Source organism: Nipponia nippon, unplaced genomic scaffold (assembly GCF_047370975.1).
Source record: "Nipponia nippon isolate SJK-2023a ecotype South Korea unplaced genomic scaffold, ASM4737097v1 scaffold_9, whole genome shotgun sequence".
NCBI classification, from domain to species: Eukaryota; Metazoa; Chordata; class Aves; order Pelecaniformes; family Threskiornithidae; genus Nipponia; species Nipponia nippon.
In genome coordinates this window covers 32201369-32219575 of record NW_028262413.1, presented here as the reverse complement: position 1 = coordinate 32219575, position 18207 = coordinate 32201369, and the positions used below count along the sequence as shown (strand labels likewise).

Here is an 18207-nt window from a genome sequence, read left to right as displayed (position 1 = left end):
TATGAAATGATGATTACCTAGGGAGAAAGAGCAGCTTCTCATAAGTCTGTCTCGTAAGCATGTAGCGTCTCTGCTTGTGTTACTTATTGCATAGTTGATTCTTATTTCAAAGTTGAGTTGAAGCCATGACACCCACTGTTGCTTTATGGACATGGCTTTATGTAGGGATTAGTTTGGGATTCTTCATGTGTTTTATCTATGCAAAACCAGAGCAACATACTTGAACATAATTCATTCTTTTTGTTTGTGTGTTTATAAAAAGTATCAAACTGACTGCTATAGAAAATAATTTCACTGATGTGCCTCTGTATTAATACCTAAGTTGATAGCTTCATAGGCTCAGAATGAAGGTAGCTTTTCAGGCCTGTACGGATAGGGAGACCACCAATAGTTTAACTGTAATGACAGTTCTCCTGAAAATGCCATGACGTTCTCTTGCTATTCAGCCTGCCAACAGAACGTTTTCAGTGTTAGTTACAGTGATGATATGTCTAGATTTTCCTTGTGAGACGTTCTTGATGGGTGTCACGCTGTTGCCTGTATTTACTGGGTTTTATTTGTAGCTTTCTTTAATACCTCAGTAAGTTTTGTTTTTGTTTTGGTTTTTTTTCTGGTGAGTGCTTGTAGAGTATGCAAACTTTCTTCTTCCTCTTCTCAATTTTGAAAACAAGGCTACGAAGGTAATTGAAGCTCATTTAATTATGAGCATTACTTTAGATCGTGTTGGATGCTTTCTTGACTGATACAAATGGCTTATGCTAAATGTTCTTTTAACTTGTGCTGGAGTAGACTAATTTTTTTGGTGGCGGGGGGAAGAGCCCCTTAAATGTATTATGGAAGAAAAGCAAAGCGAGACTACTAAAAAGCAAAAATGCTTTGTCATTCAGTCAGCTGTACCATTCTATCAGACTTGTTTAGGCTGACTTCCAAGTGCAAACTTCAGATACTACAATTGTGTGTGTTTCGATGCTTATCACTTGCTTACACGAGAAGCTCAGATTTCATCTTGGAAAAAGTGTGTACCCAGTTCCAGTAGCAGTAGGAAAAAAAAAAAATCTTGAAAATGTGGTTGTGTTGTATCCTAAAAATAAAGACAATATAAGTCTAAAATACTGTTTTTGAAAATTATTTCAAAGTAATACTAATGTTTGTGTTCAATTATACTGATGCAGTGATGTGCACTATGTAGGTATGTGGGACTATAGATTATTTGAAATAATGACATTAAGCTATCCTGTACCTAATGCTTTGCAACAGCCTTCCCTCCAGTTTGGAGGAAGAAGTTAAACCCTGCAGAAACTTCTCGTGCTTTCATGAAGTGTTGCAGTGCCATTGGTCTCAGTATTTAAGTATATTAAGTATATGCATCAATGATCTGTACTATCGATATGATAATGCATGTGTTGTCTTTGATCTTTTGAGAGTAAATAGGCTTGGGAGCACTGACTGCAAAGTTGACAGTGCACTGTCAAGGAAAAATGGCACCAGTATGATGATACGTATGTGCAAGCTGATAGTTGGTACATGCTCATAGAACGTTAATGTGATCAATTTATGATGTATTTGTCCGGATTGGGCAGCTAAAATATGTCCTAGTTTGCTGTGTAGATGCAAGATGTAAAGCAGAGGTAGAATGGGAAAAGAGCTTTTAAGTACTTTTTAAAGCTTTTCTTAATCTTTTAAGTAATTTTTTCTGTATTGCCTTGTAACAACTTAAAGTTATTTAAAAAACAGTCATGCAGTAATTCTAAAGCTATGTTGCTGATGTATCCAAGGCCCAGAAAAGACCATGTGTTGTCACAAAAATGACCACCTGGGTCCTTGACTTGCAGACGGCAATGACACACCTGATGTTTGGGCTGCTGGTGGTGAGGAACATCCAAGGGCAAGAGTGTGGTACAAAAACCAAAAATGGAGTGAAGTTCTGCTCTTGAAAGAACTTAAGTTTAGCTGTGAAATTAAATTACTATGTTTTGATGTGCACCTTCCTCCTCAAGGGTCAAGGGGCTGGCTCAAGTAGGGCAAGAGTGTGGAAGCACTTTTGCCGTTGATTACTTTTTTTTTTTTTTTTTTGTGGAACAGATTGGAGCTAATATGCAGCAATGTGAAGAAATAGATGCAGAGGGGGAAAATGCAGCTAAGTGGGATTTCTGTTATCTTTCTTCCTTGCTTCTTTTTGAACTTTGTCACTCTTCAAGTGAATTTGTTCTCTTTTGTCAACTAAAGCTTTAACTTGCTTTAGAACGTGAAGCTTAGAGACAAGGTAACAGATGGGGAGAGACTTAAACTTATACAGTAGTAATTTTCCCTGGTCTGTAACCTCTTGTTATTTTCTTAGAATATATGACATTCAGAATGTAGAAGTTCAATGGAGCTGCTTTCTGTACCGCAAGGAGTGCTGGAGTAATAAAGGGGTGAGGTAAAGGTTGTGTAAACTTGAGCGAATTTTCAGCTTGCAAACTGGAGTGTCAGGTTATACTTCTGACTCTTGCAGTTTTTAAGTTGAAGTACAATTGGAACAACTTTCAAAAAGGGAGAAGTTTGCCCTCGTTTAAGGGCTTTGGGTTTGCAAGGTCTTGTTTTTTTAAATGTGGTTCCAGGTAGTTAGAAGATTCAGTTCTGGTAGAAACACAATGCATATTTTAAAATAGCCCTGATCGTTTCTGCCCACATAGTTTTCTCGCCTATTTGGCGTTCCAGAGTGGTGATGAATGGACATGATGCGGTTTTGGTCAAGAATATAATCCTGTATCCTTGATATACTTGAAATTGTGGGAGGAGAAGTTAGTGTCGTGTGGTTAAAGCTGCTGGTGAGGCAGTTTGTTCCACTTAAATAGGTTTATTTTTAATTGCTGATGTAAATACAAAAGTAGCTTTGTAACCATTTTTAAGGTTAACCTTTGGCTTTCTGGGTGTGGTTTTTTTTTTTTCCTTTGATGGAACTGTGCTTTTAGTTATACTCTGGCTTTTTTTAATCACCTTAAATGTTCAGTTGGGGAAGTAGAACGTGAAGTTTAAACTACAGAAGAAAGGCCTTGAAGCTATTTGATCTGAGAGATTGTAATTTTTGGTAATTCCTTACTTACAAAGCTTTCTAAATTTGCATACTAAGTTTTACGTAAAATTCAGTGTTAGTTCACCTACAATAGTCAAATAATTGAAAGTCTACCAAATGGCTCCTCATGAGAAGAGGGCATTTTATTGGTTTTGAAGTGTGCTGTTTTCCTTTGTATGCATAAAAGCAACACGCTGTTAGGAAGTTCTGATCTGGTCAACCATTAATGCTCTTGAGCATGTTAGTTAATTCCCTTGTCCCTTCCCCTGCTTTGATGTGCAAACAGGAAAGAAAAAATCCTAGCTGTATGTCTGTAGGGTGGGATGGGAAAAGGCATGATGGTTATGTAAATCTGAATACCTACAGAGTTTAATTTGAAGCCTGTGGAAAGCCTCTTGTCCAGTAATTACTCTGTCATTTTGTTCTGGTGACTGTAGCCAATGTCTCTTCTACCCTGGCTTCAGAAGGGAAAGGAAGGAGGTTGGGTGTTGTCTGCTGACTCAGTGAGTGAGAAATGGCTAGGGTAATTCTTCAGCCTGGGATTCATGGGAATTCATAGTCAGTTGGAGTGGGGGTATGGATGCAGCCTCCAAAAGAGAAAATCCAAACCCAAAAAATCCAGAGCATGCTGTTTTAAAAAGGCTTGCTTTTCTTAGCTTAAGTTTAATATAAGGTGATTTGAATCCAACTTTTCTTAAGAGGTCTGCAAATTGGAAGAGGTTGTGAATCACTGGTGTAGTGAAAGGCAATGGTGGGATTGCTGCCAGTAGGAAATCAAAGAGGAGGATTGTAATCAAGGCAGCTGTTGGTGCTGGGCGGTATCTCAGGCTTGCTTCTATTGCCTCTTGTCTGGTGTTGGCTCCCCAATGGAGCTGGTTTCATTGCTGTTTTTAAGAAGATGAGGAGTTATGATGGGAGTAAAAAGATGTTTCTGGCTTGTTTTGGGTGGCAGGGGCGTCCCTGTTGCTGCTGCATGTCCTTTTAAGGGAAGGGAAAGCAAAGTGTGGAAATGTCTTGCTGATTCTTCCTTGCTTGCTGATTCTTCTGGAGGTGCTGCTATTTTCTCTTGCGCTTGTTAGTGGCCGTGGCTCCTGAAGAGAAGGAAGCAGATAACTTGGAAAAAGGGAAAGGATAATAAATTGGAAGGTGTGCGTATTTTCTGTAAAACACATTTGTGAGTCTTACTTTGGTAACAATGAATCTTCTTTTGCCTTCTGAAAAGAAACATCTGTATCTTTCAGATATCTAATAGTATAGCCAGGATTAAGCTTAAAAAAAAACAAAAAAACAAATAAAAAACCCCCAAAAAGCCAAACAAACAAAAAAAGCCAAAAATGGCACTCTATAACTGGCTGTGAAAAGGCAATTGTTTGTTACCCACTAAAGCACCTAGGGTTATGAAAGTGATTGCATGTATGTTGTTATATGGGTGATGTTTCTACGTTCATAGTCAATGAATAACCCACCAGAAAAGACTTCTATTTTTATTTTGTTAGCTTCTCTTCTTGCCTGCTCCTTTTCCACCTCAAGAAAGCCATCACCAATGCCAGACTGATACCTTGATTCAGTTCAGAGTAGCTTTGGAAATAAAGGAGGTACTTTGCCCTGAAGATGAGAGTAGCCTTAAACTTAGGCTTTTGCTGCTCCTTAACCCTTTGTATTGTCAAGCAGCTGAAGGTGCTATTTTAAGGTTTATACTTGTTCTGACAAGAGAGTTTGCTTAAAGTCCTCTGGCTGCTACGCTTTGCCTCTGCAAAACTGTTGGACACCTGCTCAGTTCGTTCACACAATTACTGAAATAACCCATCCTTTTTCTTAGACCCCACTCACTCCTTTCCACCAGTCTTGTGAACCTGAACTTTCACAATCACTTCAATTTTTCTTAGTAGTGGATAATTTTAATCAAGTTATATTGCGTAGACACTAAACAAAAGGGTACAAGGCACTGATGAAAATGAAGCAGTTAAATGAGCTGTAGGAATAGGCTCCCTGGGATGTGGGAGTTCATCTGTAGATCTGTAGGCTACTGAATGCAATGTAGTGGCTTGGTATAAAAAAGGAAGGGACTCCTGTCTCCTCTCTCCTCCTGCACTATATTGTTCAGAATTTAAATACTGGTAGTATTGGCTAATATTTCTTAACATAATTTTTTTCATTCTACATCTTCAACTTAGAACATTACCTGGTTTTGAGTTCTGTCAGTGCTACGTTGTTCTGTTTTGTAATTGGATGTAAGGACAATTGTAGCATGCTAATTTTTTTTCTTCATCACTTAGTTAATAGCTAATGTGTTAGCTTTAGAAAGGAAGTTTTTCAGGAAGAAAATCCTGGAGCAGACACATGTTGTGCATGTAAGTAGGGAGACTGGGAGACAATTGTTGTGAAGTGTCAAAGCGTACTAGATTGTGCCTGCTTAAACAGATGCCTCTTCCCTTCTTCAAGGTACGTGTTTTGGAAAACTAGGTAAATGAGTGCTCCATTTCATGGTGAAGTAATAACAATGTCTAGTTTTGTAATAGGATGAGGATAGTCCTTTCTGCTGAAGAAAAATGATGTGCTTTCCGTTTCCCATACTTGCCTGATAAGAAAGTTCAGGAATGTTTTCCTTGCTGATAGCTGAATAAGCCTTTCAGACACATTAACATTAATCACTACTGTAGTGTTTGTTACCTTGTCCTCCCATCCAAATTTCATGTCTGCCTCTGACCAGCAGGGTATTGCAATGCTGCTCTAATTCTCATTCCTTCTCTCCAGTTGACTCCTTGTACTTTTTTTCTTCCTCTCTCAACTTAAAAGCACTGCACTTAAAAAACTGAACAGACAAAATAAACCCACCAAAACAAAAACCTGTTGTGTTCCCTGTTACACACGTCTAACCACACTGTTACTATAGACTCCTTACTCCAAACTCACTAAACTTCCTAACCAAAGAAGTTACTCTTTTTCAAAGAGCTGTAATATTTAACATTATTCATCATCTCATCCTCTTTGAACTTCTGCATTTCTGTATCCTTGGCTTCTAACTTGCTTCCTTTGAATGTGTAAAGTTAATGTGAGCTTAGAGTTGTAATGTGTTCTGCAGATGCTGTAGCAGCCATGTGACTGCTAAAATTGAATCTTCTTAACTGACAGTTACCCAAATTGCGGGTGGGGAGAAAAGCCATTGTGTGTGTGTGTGTGTTTGTTTGTTCAGGGTAGGGAAGGACACTTAACCCCAAATTTCTTACTAAGAGTGGTTGGTTGAGATTCAGAGGAAGAAATTTTGTACCTATAAAAAGGAAAAAAAAATCTGACTAGACAAAGTGATATATTTCTTCATACTGAGATTCGGGGGGAAAGTATCAGGAAAAAAACCTCATGGAGTTCTGCAGCTACAAAAGTAGTTGTCAACTGCTTCTATCAGGCAAAAGGCAGTGTGTGTTTGTTCAGAGTTCCTGCATTTCAGATCTTAATTTCAGAAGAATTTGGTAAATTAGCCATAAAATGTATTGTTTTGTTGTGGCTCTGTGGGCTTTAAAAAACAAAAAAAACCCAAACAAAACCCCCCAAACATTTTAAGGCGAAATTAACCTATGTGTGCTGCTGGTTTATTGTCAAGGTGGGGGATGGCAAGGCCATAATTCTGCATCTGTAACCTGAACTGTCATGCAAGGCTCGTATTTGGTCTGATTGATATTTGAAAGCTCTGAGAGTATCTTGGGAAAAACAACCCTGCTCTGTCTTAGTGGGATACTGTTGCCTATCCAAAGGCTCTTGTTTGGCAGATCTTCTGAGTATAACAATCTAAAATTGACACGGTGCAGTGCTTGGTAACTAGGTTATGATTTTTCTGGATTAGAAACAAGGTAAGAGGCATTCTGGCTTAGTGAGGTGCTTGAATGCTTTGACTGCTGCTAACTTCATGTTGGTAATTTTTTGGTTGCTGTATCTTATACATGTGTGTGTTTTTTGGCTTTGTATTTTTTAATTAAAAAGCAATGATCAGGTATATAAGCCTGATGTAGGTTTCTTATGTAAAACTAATACAGTATGATTTTTGTTTTCTGTGCTACTGCTACTGTGCTCCTCTCCTCCTCCCCCAAGGGGAAAAACAAACTGGAAGAACTCCAACCAATGTTCTTAACTGAGTGATAAAACAGTAACACCGGGCTGTGTATAAGAGCAGGGATTGGAGGCTTTGTCTGCAGTTGGATGATTGAATTTGGTTTCAGGAATGTGCTGGAAATGTGACTTACACAGAATCACAGAGTAATTAAAGTTGGAAGGGACTCTAGAGATCAGCTAGTCCAACCCTCTCCTTAAAGCAGTTCTTACTAAATCTGGTTTGTAGAATAATTGCAGAACAGCGAGGTCAGAAGGGAGCTCTGGAGATCATCTAGTCCAGCCCCATGCTCAAAGCAGTGTCAGCAACAGCAGGTTGCCCAAGATCTTGCCCAGTTGAGTCTTGAACACTCCAAGGATGGAGATTCCACAGCCTTCCTGGGCAGCCTGCACTGCTGTTTGACCACCCCAGAGGTTTTAAAACAAACCAACCAAGCTGGTAATATCTGATTGGAATTTCCCATTCCAGATTGTGTCAGTTGCTGTGGACACCTAATGAGCTTCACTTGTATACTTCAATATAGCTCATTTTACTTTGATGTGAGGCTGTAGTTTGAACTTTTATGTTAATAGGGCTGGCTTACAAACTGTGCCCCTTGCAGCTGCTGTCAGTGGAGTCAAGATGAACTGATGGGGAACTGATGCAGGTAGAAACGACCACATACGTAAGCGTAACACTTGCACAAGTGTAATATGAGGGAGAGGGGTATTTTTGTGGATGAAAACTAGTGGGAGGGCAGCGTGTGCTACTTAAGCTGTTACTTGCACTAAAAGAAGCGCTTTCCAAGTTGCGTCCTGAGATTTAAAGAATTCAAATATCATGTTGAATTCCTTTAAGATCTTGTTTTTGAAATTATTTGAAAAAAAATCAGATCTGAGCTAAAGTTGATCTTTAAATAAAGAGAAGATAAATACTTTGAAGTACATATTAAAAACTGTACTCTTGTTTTGGAATCTCTGTCCTCATAATACTGACCTAGGTCAGTATAGTAGAGAAATGACTTAAAATGAAACCAAAAGCAAAGTGCAAGCTATCTGTGCTTCCCTTTGGCAACATCACTTGGGGGGGGAGAGAGAAACATGGCTTACCACTTCGGTTTTTAGCCTTTCTGTTCTGTTGTGATTTTGGTTCCGTTTTGCTAGCATACTGGCCTGGAGTAGTGATCTGTGAAATGCTGCTTGCCAGTGCTTTGGAATTTGTGATCCTACATGATTTTACTGCCAGCTGGAAAGCAAAATGGAAAGAAGCAAAGCAGACAAGGATCCCAAATTCTGAAGTACAGTTTTCCCACGCCTTAGAGATCACGAAGCTAGTAGGCTTTGCTTAGCTGCTGGCTGATACTGTTACCAGGGTGTTTGAGTGGTACTCTTCATCTGAAGTAACTTGACCTAAGATCATTTGAGATGTATCTGCATTTGGGTCTTACATTCTGGTTTGTTTTGCCTTCTTATTCCTGAGTGTCAGCCTTCTGCCATTCAGGGATAATGGTATTCACTAGACCTGTATCATAAAAGCTTCTATAAATACTCAGATTTAACTGGATCTATAATCCAGTATTTAATTATTTCACTAAAATGCAATATCCCCCCAAATTTCTGCATACTGTTCTTGTTTAGGGCTTTTTTGGAAGGAGGGTCTACCATTTTTTGTATTGAGCAGCAGCAAAAATGACAAAAAGGTTTTATGACCCTGGGAGATAAGAGTTGTCTGTAATGTGTGAGGCTTGGACTTGAGAGGCCATTCTGGAAAAGTGAGTCATGCTAAAAAAGAAGCTGGGTATTACATGGGATGAGTTAAATACTGAGCTACTTTTTTTTAGTTTGGAGAGAATAGTACTCAGAAGTCTGAGCAAAAATGTCTTGCACAAAAATTCATCAGGAAAACTAGAGGGGACTTTTTAGATACATGCAGTATCTGTGTGTTCAAAATGCAGCAAGTAATCTTAGGAATTTTGGAGCAGGAAGCAGTGGAAATTGTATTTAGTAAGGTAGTATCCCATGGAGCAGCATGTGGTTGTGGAAGGATAGGGAGAATTGAGCAGAATGGTGAAACAGCCTAGCTATTATTAAAAATATATATAAATAAATAAAGTTTAGTCCTAGTTTTTCTTCTCAAGGTTGCTCTTAATGATGTAAAGATGACTTCTGTTGTCCAGACAGTAGGTATGTGCTATTGTAGTAGGGACTTTGTACTTCTAGATTGATCTAAGTAAAATTAAATTCCTTTTATTAACATGCAGTGTTGAGAATTCTGTATGTCTTTTTTTAATTGGATTGCACATTGTCATCTGAAGACCAGCTTTAATAATGGTGTCTTTTTTAATACAGGCTTTTCATGAAGGTGCCTGTTGAATAGAGACAAGGGTTTGGGAGGAGTAGAACTCTTGACTAGAGCTTAGGATCCATGCAATGTATGAAATAGCCCCCCCCCTAAAACCCAAACAAACAAAAAAACCCCCAAAAACAAACAAACAAACAAAACCAAAAAGTGATGTGCACTGCTTTACTTTTAGGTGTTTAGTACATCTGCTTGAGAGAATAAAGTTAGTATTTCTGTTTCCAAACTAGATAGTCAATGTCACATGGATGTACATTCAGACAGAAGACGAGACTAAAGACTAGCTTCTTAGCTTCAGTGATGAATGAGAATTTTTTTTATACAGATCTCGCAAGAGAATGCTTTAGTGGGTGTTTTCTCCTCCACTTAGCATTGCTGTGTAAAAGAGATAAACAAATAGCATTAGGTGCATGTTGTTTGTCTCTGCAACAGTCCCTGAGCTGCTCTGTCTGATCTCTCTTGAGTCTTTTCTCAAAAATACATTCAGGGAAACAGTCTTCCCTCCTTGCAAAGAGTGATGATCAAGTAAAAAACCAAGGATATAGGCTGCTTGCAAAGTCTAGTACAGAGATACCACAGTTCTGAGGGCAAACAGCCAGTTTTAGCAGTGTGCAGTTTGCTGCATTTATCCTGCCTCAGAGTACCCTCAGGTTTGGCTACGCTTGCTCTAGTAGTTGGCTTCCAGTATTTGAAACAGCTCAAATATCTCTAAGGTGCTCTGTAGAGTAGATGTGGTGCATTGGTACGTGGTACAAAGACTATGTAAGACAAAGCTCTCATTTCAGTAGATAAAATCGGTCTGGTAATAGGATTCTGTCCTAATTGCACTAATTGCAGGGGAACAACTGTTAATAAAATAGATTTTTTTTTTTTTTTTTAAAGTCAGCTGAGGGCTTTTGTGATAAGACAATTGGATGCAATCTGCTGGAATTTAAGGTGGCTGTAGTTTGACCAGGCAAGGACAAAGGAGAGTGTCTGCAGGAAGTCTTCCTGGTCCATGCTGGAAACAACATGCTGCTCCAACTGAGTGCTGAAAGATGCTCTGTGTAGGAAAATGACCTCTTCATTCCCTGCTCTGGGCTTGCTGAGGAAGATTCAGTTTTCTTTTCTGAACTTCCTCAGGAAGATGTTTGTTTTGGATATTGACTTTGATTTTTTTTTTTTTTTGAGTCAATAAATATCACCCCCTAGATACCCAACGAACCTGCAGAAATTCTTCTAACAGTTGCAAATGCTGATTGTTACAATAAGCACTTTTAATTCTTGTTCCCACGAGTGCAATCAAAATGTATTGATTCTGCATTTAACCTTTAAAACTTTGAATTTCGGTAGCATCCTACTGCTGAAGTGGACTTCCCCAAGAATAACTGAGAATTAATTTTAGAAGCCAAATAGAAATGCAGCAAGATAGATAAGGCGTATGAATGTCTGGTGTGTCCTTCTGAAGAGATTGACTCTAAATATAAACTTATTTCCTTCTTTTGATACAGCCCCTTACCAGTTCTTCTTTCTCTCTCTTTTTTTTTTTTCCTTTCTTTCTCTCCATGTCTTGAATGAGAAAACTGTCTCTCAAGGTTGTTATGATCTTATCAGGACAACTAGGAATGTTTTTAGATGTTGGCATTTTGTTGGAAGTAAGGTATACACAAAAGCTACAACATGAGGCTGCAAGCTTAGAGCAAAGATAGTATTCTTTGTATGGTTGAGTTTGTGATCTGGTCATTCGATTTCTTGTAGTTTGCTTGCTGTGGTTGAAAGGGTTAGAGCAGGGACTTGGATCCATCACAGATAGCTTTCCTCTCTATTGTGTTTTGCGGAGAATGGAAACAATGTGCCCCCTGAGGTAGCAGAAATAGTTGCTGCATTTTATTGTCTGCAGGACAGCTGTCAGTGCTGATCTGCAAAACCCAGGTTTGTAAAGATACTGAAAGTGCTTTACTGCTTCCCATGGTAGGTTACTCTTGTGTTGGCCAGAGGAAAATCTACCTGTTCTAAGGTAGATACCTAAATATGATTTTCTGTGAAAACGTAATAGTCTCATCGTTAGTGAGAAATGTATGGAAATATGTAACAACAGTGGATATTTAATGCTTATTGTTTATTTATAGGAAATTACTGTTGACTTTTACAAAGAAATAAGGTGATGGAAATCTCCTTTGACCTCATGTCAAAACCTGATCATAATTGAGCAAAAAAATTGCTTAAAAACTAACTTGTCATTATTGACACAGTTAACTTATGAAAAGCAGTTCAGTTAAAACAAGAAAGATAATTCCCCTAGTAAGTCCCCCCTAGACTTGCAAAGAAACATTGGGAAACAATTCTGGCTTTGATTTCAAGAATATGTAGGAGCTTTGGCCTTAGTCCGAGCTCTTCCTGTAGGTGTAGAAGTTTAAAGAAGTGTTATCCTGCAAGAAACTTTACCTAAGGAACCCTGCATTATTTTAGGTGTAAAGTACTACTTTCTGTGGCTGTTGGTTGAGTCTTTCCAAGCGTGAACTTGAATTGTCTTCTCAAGCCTATGGGTGGCTCCAGTGCTGCTGCTGCTAACAGCTTTTCCAACTGCAGTAGAGGTAAACTGAGCAATGCTATTTGCAAGCATGACAGCATTGCTCAAACTGGTAGTCAACAAGACTTTTTTTTCCTTCACGATGCTTGAAGGAAAAATCTTGATGCATAAGTACAGGATTAATCCGTTGGGGAAATTTAATCTTATGTATGTGTGCATGTGCCCGGACACGTGTGAAGGTAAAAAGTTGTATGAGTAAAAGACATGTTTTTAAAAAAGAAAAATAAGTCCAGCCTTTGAGAAGCAGGAAAGAAATGTGGTGAGAAGGGGAACAAAAAATGTTTGTTGTTGTTTGAAGGACCCTTTGAAAGGGAGCTTTCTGGAAAGATGTTAACTTTGGTATGTTTATATCTCAGGGCAATTTCAAAGATAAAAAGGTTGAACAAGATTTGATACTGCCAAGATTCTGAGCAAATGATAAGTTGCATTACTTCCATATTGATGAATTGCAACTTCATGTATGACTTTATCCTTTAAATAATAATAATAATTAAAAAAAAAACCAAAACCAAACAACCACCACAAACACATCCACTTGTGATATACAGAGCTGGGAATGCTACTAATTGTCTGTATAAGAGTGTTTAAGATGAGCTTAAGGACACTCTTCATTTTAACAAAGCATAAACATAAAATAAGTCTCTTTTTCTAATACAAGTCATGATACCATCATTCTCTTTCTATTCTTAATACCTGTAGAAAAACATAGATAATATAGACATAGTATCTGGAGTTTGCAAAGTTCAAATGCTGTCAGTTGTCCACTTGCATTTCAAAGACACTTAATGGTCTCTGTTAAGTTACTCTAACCCTAGACTGTAGCATCTTGGTATTCTCATATATTCCTAGTTTCTGGGGTGTTAGGCTGCATGTATTTCTCTGTTCCTGCTGAGTCACCTTGATTTCCCCTAAATCAGTGGTGGGTAACATTTGGGGTACCAGGCTTGGCACCAGCAGTCAGCAGGGCTGGCACCATCACTGTAGACCTACGTTGTCTGCCCCCACCCCTTAATTACAACCAGTGTTTGCCATTTCTAGAGACTTGGGAATTAAGTCCTTAAAAGATTCCTGAAATTCAAATGTTGCATGAAAAATGAGTATGATCTAAGAGCAGCATCACAACAGGGACCTCAGCTGATGGTAGCACAAGCTAGTTCTTTTGCCTCATTTGTCAGTGCTTAGTAGGATGAGTACCTTCACAGGTCTTCATCAAACTTCTCAGTCTTTTTTGAGTGAATGCAATTCTTTATAGATGAGAAACTAACTCACATAAGCAGTTTGTGTCAAAGCCAACAACTCACCTCAGGCTGCCTTTGAACTGCTTTCACTGTTCTTGATTGGACTGTTTGGGCATGCAGAAAGAATGAAGATAACATATTACTTGGTTTGCTGTCTAACTAATGGATATTTGATGTTTCTAAGTCTTGTGAATTTGAAATGAATGTCTTAGTAAGATCTCGGGGAGGTGATAGCAATACATGATAGAGGAGATGGTGTGAGCAAGAAAGTGGAGAAGAACAAGCAAAGAAAGTGGAGAGACTGAGCTTCTGCAGAAAGGAAAAAGGCATTAAAAATGGCAACCCCTGTCAGTAGACTGAGCAGTGAGCACCCTGTCCAGTTTTAGAAAGGCTGGTGAGTTTATGTGGATGTTTTGGTTTTTTTTTTCTGGGGGTTGTCTTGGTTTTTTGTGAGGTAGTAAGTCTTCTCACAGTTCTCAGAAGCATGCTACATAGGTCATTTCCATTTTTCTTAGTAATTGCTTGGCTGTTTTTGTTGTTTTATCCTGCTCTGACTCTGGGATTGCTAGTTCTCCCAGATCCAGTGGGAGTGGTGCTTAGCTGGTTAAACTGGGTTTTATCAGTCTTTGCCAGAACCAGTTGTGTTTGCACTGTGTTCTCTACCAGGCTCCAATGGTGAGGCACAAGAACTCCATTGAAATCTGGTACCTTGTTAGCCAAGTGGCTCAAACTGTGCTGTGCAAAAGTGCCTCTGACTGCCGATGGAGTGTTGTTCCTGTGCGGCATTGCCAGGACAAATGCAATAAATGAGACAGGTTAACTTCTTTGTTGATAATTGCAGATAGAAATGAGGCAGCCTATTTAAATTAAAATGTGAATTGTGACTTTGCAGTCCTTTATTGGATTCCTGTTGCACCTTTTTCTGAACAGGAGCCTACTTAAAGCTTTTTCTTTTAGAAGTTTACTTGCAGAGGTAATTCTTCACTTGTTGATGAGATGTTTAGCCTGAGAAGCTCTTGCCAAAACTAAGACAGAATGAGAGCATCAGAAATAGGGAAGAAAATCAGTATTCATTAACTGTTTAGCAAGCAAAATGTTCTGTTTTGTTTCAAAGATGGCTTTGTGTGTGTAAATTGTTAGTATTTTAATGTATATTTGGTCTACTTTTTAAAAGCTGGAGACAAATAATCTAATTCTGGGGTAGAGTAGAAGCAATTTGTAATGCAAAGGAGTAACATTTGGTACTGAATGGAGGGGAAAAAAAAGCTGTTTGAATGAAATATATCCCAATTAAGTTGCACCAGCACTTTCAGGAGAAGTGAACCCTGAAAGAGAAATGAGCAGTAATGTAGCACATCCTAACAGCTGAAATTAGAGCACAAAATGTGGAGGAAAAAAACCCCACAGCTTTTTGGGATCATGAGAAGAACTCACTTTTTAAACCTAGTTGTAAATTCTGATGTTACAAAATTGGATAAAGTTTTCAGAGGTGTTGAATGTGAGAGTAAACACTACTGCTGCTGTTCTCTGTTATAATACAGGACTGGATTAAAAGCTAGGAGTACTTTTTGTAGTGGCTGAGTTACTCTAACTGAAACAAATTAAGAGTAAAGTAGATTTTCAAAAAACCAACACTCCCCTATTGTAGAGATGTTCGTGTTCTGATTCTGTTCTTTAGTTAGTGGATTGCTTGCTTATGAGAGGGGAGGGTGTGGAGCAAAAAACATGGGGCACTCTGGAAAGATAGAAGATGTAGCAGCAGGATAGCAGGAGACTTCATGCTGTTCACTATGTGTCTCCTGCTGCCTGTATGCCTGTTTTCAAGCCTTTGGCTCTGCTAGTTTTTCCTCCCTCACACCATCTTCCCCTTTCCAAACGTTTGCTTGTCGTGGCACGTTAAGTAGTGCAAGTGTCTGCTCTTTTAAGCAGAAATGCAGGTATGTAAATATTGTCACAATGTTACTGTTTAATCTAGTTCCCTTAGAGAGGACCTCCTTTATTTCTGCAGTGCAGTAGCACTGTTCACCAAAGAAATTAGTCTATGCTAAACAGTGGAGTCTGTTAGAAGTGACCTGTATGCATAATACAGTAGCACAGGTACTGTAATCTATAGCTGGGTGTTGATGAATTGGTGTTAATCTGCATACAGTTAGAACAAGCAAAAGGAGGATGTTCACAAGAGTATGAAGTATGTAAGTTAGAATACAAATACAGCTGATGACAGTGGGAAACTGAAAGTGGGCCTTGGACCAGCTTTATTTACTGTACGCTTAATGAGCAGCAAAGAGACCCTACATCATAAATGCTTCTTGTAGTCCTTAAACTTCTTTGTAACTTGAAGTTCTGAAATATATAATGATTGGAAATCTATTTTGCCTATTCTTCCGCCTGCCTTCCTTCCCTAGGAGCACAGGAAGTTCAGATGTGACATATAAAGACAGGAAATGTGTAAGAAATGAGCCAGCCCTACTTCTCTGTAGCTATTCAATATGAATATTAATGTTACTTTTGAGTGTAAGTTGCTACTTGTGGTATTATGTAGTTGTTTAGTTAGTTATTCACTGTCAATAGCTGTACTAATCTTTGGGTTTTCTCTTCCTTAGAGCACAACAATGGAAGAAACAGCTATATGGGAACAACACACAGTGACTCTTCACAGGGTAAGTTCATACAATTGGTTGTGTGTGCCTAATGCAGGATACTGGTAGCTTTTGAAAACAATAGGAAAAAGCCAGATGTCAGGAAGTAAAAGAAAAGGAAACTGTCATATTCCTTTGTTTAAATTTAGATGTGTTGTAAAAGTTCTATTTGATAGTAGCTCTATTTGTTTGTTGGGTTTCAGAGATAAGCCTGCCTACAAATAACCATGCCAGAAACAAAGCTGTAGGTTACTTCTCTATGTAACTGAAAGTAGTTAGAAAGCTAAGTGTTCATTAACGGTTGTGCCATAACTGTACTTAAATGTTTTAAAACTTTATTTGCAGGGGCATAAAACAATGTAGTTAAGTAAAACAAAGGTGTTCAAAACTACCTTAGTTGCTTGCCACTTTCTTAAATTAGTGATTTTGGGTGGTCCGAATGTGCACCTTACACAAACGAATGTGTACTAGGAATCTGTGAATAGAAAGACAGCTTTTACATTTAGACTCGCCCTTCTCTTATTTGAGTTACTCTTAAATTGATTTCTGATGTAGCTATTGTGAAGCTGTGCAAGAGAGGCGATAAGGAATGAATTGTTTAGGGGAAGTCAGAACAAGGTGGGATGCCATTTCTGGTAGCAGCTTAGTATTAAAGCGACCATGGAATCATGGCTGAAATAGCTATATTTATTCCAACAAAAGGGAGATGCACAAGACTTTTCTCAAGGGAGAAAGTTATATCATTTGCCTTCAGTTCTTCAGCATAGAATCAAGGCATTTTAGAATTGTAGCACTGATCAGGTGAATGGACCTTTGTGACTAAAAATGTGTACAAATAGATCAGCTGGTCAGATAAAATGTTAATTCTCTATACAAACCTATTATCTGTTGATTCTAATGAGTTTAATGTTGTTGATTCAAAATAACCATTTGAGTACCTACCCTCTTAAGAAGAGAGCAGTTACGCTCAGTTTGACCAGAAGGCTGTCTAACAAAGTACCCTGTCTCTAACTGCAACCATGTGTTGAAAGAAAAGTATAGTGGTATTTATCTAGGCTACTCTTCAAGCTTCCAACAAGTTCTTGAGCAAGAAGTATTATTTCTGTATATAATTGCCCTTTATGTTTTCTTCTTGAAGCTGTCCAGTCACCCCTGGAACCTGTGTAGACCTAAAGTTCTTTACTCGTATTACTGATTAAATCAGTACTGTCTTATATTCAAAAACAAACAAAAAATGCTATAGCTATACAAGATTGGCTAGTAGACTTGGTGATAGCTTAGTTTCTCTTGAAGGGGATATTTTTCTGGTTAAGTGGACCAGTAGCTTCATAGAATCATAAAGGTTGGAAAGGACCTCTGAGATCATTGAGTCCAACCGTTAACCTAACTGCCAGGTCCACCTCTAAACCATGTACCTAAGCACCATGTCCGCACATTTTTGAACACTTCCAGGGACTGTGATTGCACCACTTCCCTGGCAGTCTGTTCTAATGCCTAACCACTCTCTCCATGAAGAATTTTTTCCTAATATCCAATCTAAATCTCCCCTGGCACAACTTGAGGCCATTTCCTCTCATCCTATCGCTTGTTACTAGGGAGAAGAGACCGACCCCCACCTCACTACAACCTCCTTTCAGGTAGCTGTAGAGAGCAATAAGGTCTCCCCTCAGCCTCCTCTTCTCCAGGCTAAGCAACCCCAGCTCCCTCAGCCGCTCCTCATAAGACTTGTGCTCTAGACCCTTCACCACCTTCATTGCCCTCCTCTGGACACCCTCCAGCACCTCAATGTCCTTCTTGGAGGGAGGGGCCCAAAACCGAACACAGTACTCGAGGTGCGGCCTCACCAGTGCCGAGTACAGGGGCACCATCACCTCCCTGGTCCTGCTGGCCACACTATTCCTGATACAAGCCAGGATGCCATTGGCCCTCTTGGCCACCTGAGCACGCTGCTGGCTCATGTTCAGGTGGCTGTCAACCAACACCCCCAGGTCCTTTTCTGCCAGGCAGCTCTCCAGCCACTCCTCCCCAAGCCTGTAGCGAAACCTGAAAATGATGAGTTCAGTCAGTGTGCAAAGGAATAATGAAATGCTGCAATATGGTGTTGCCTTGAACACATTTTGAAATAATAGGTAGGAACTAGAAATCATGTCTTTGGTTGTGCTTGCAGCATAGTCTGAAGTCCTGGTATAGTATAGAAGTGAAAATGTGATTTGATTATAACTTTGATTATGACATTTTATGTGCCAAACTTCTGCCAACTGTACTGG

The 18207-nt window shown here is 39.0% G+C and overlaps 1 protein-coding gene across 6 annotated transcripts in view; it reads left to right on the top strand.

The window, feature by feature from the left end:
* Positions 1–18207, top strand: part of TJP1 (tight junction protein 1) — a 165818-nt gene that overhangs the window by 104223 nt on the left and 43388 nt on the right. For all 6 annotated transcript variants that reach the window (XM_087743535.1, XM_087743534.1, XM_009469696.2 and 3 more), the window contains one exon: positions 15905–15961. In XM_087743535.1, coding sequence (XP_087599661.1) covers positions 15905–15961 — 57 coding nt within the window. The remainder of the gene's footprint in view (positions 1–15904; positions 15962–18207) is intronic.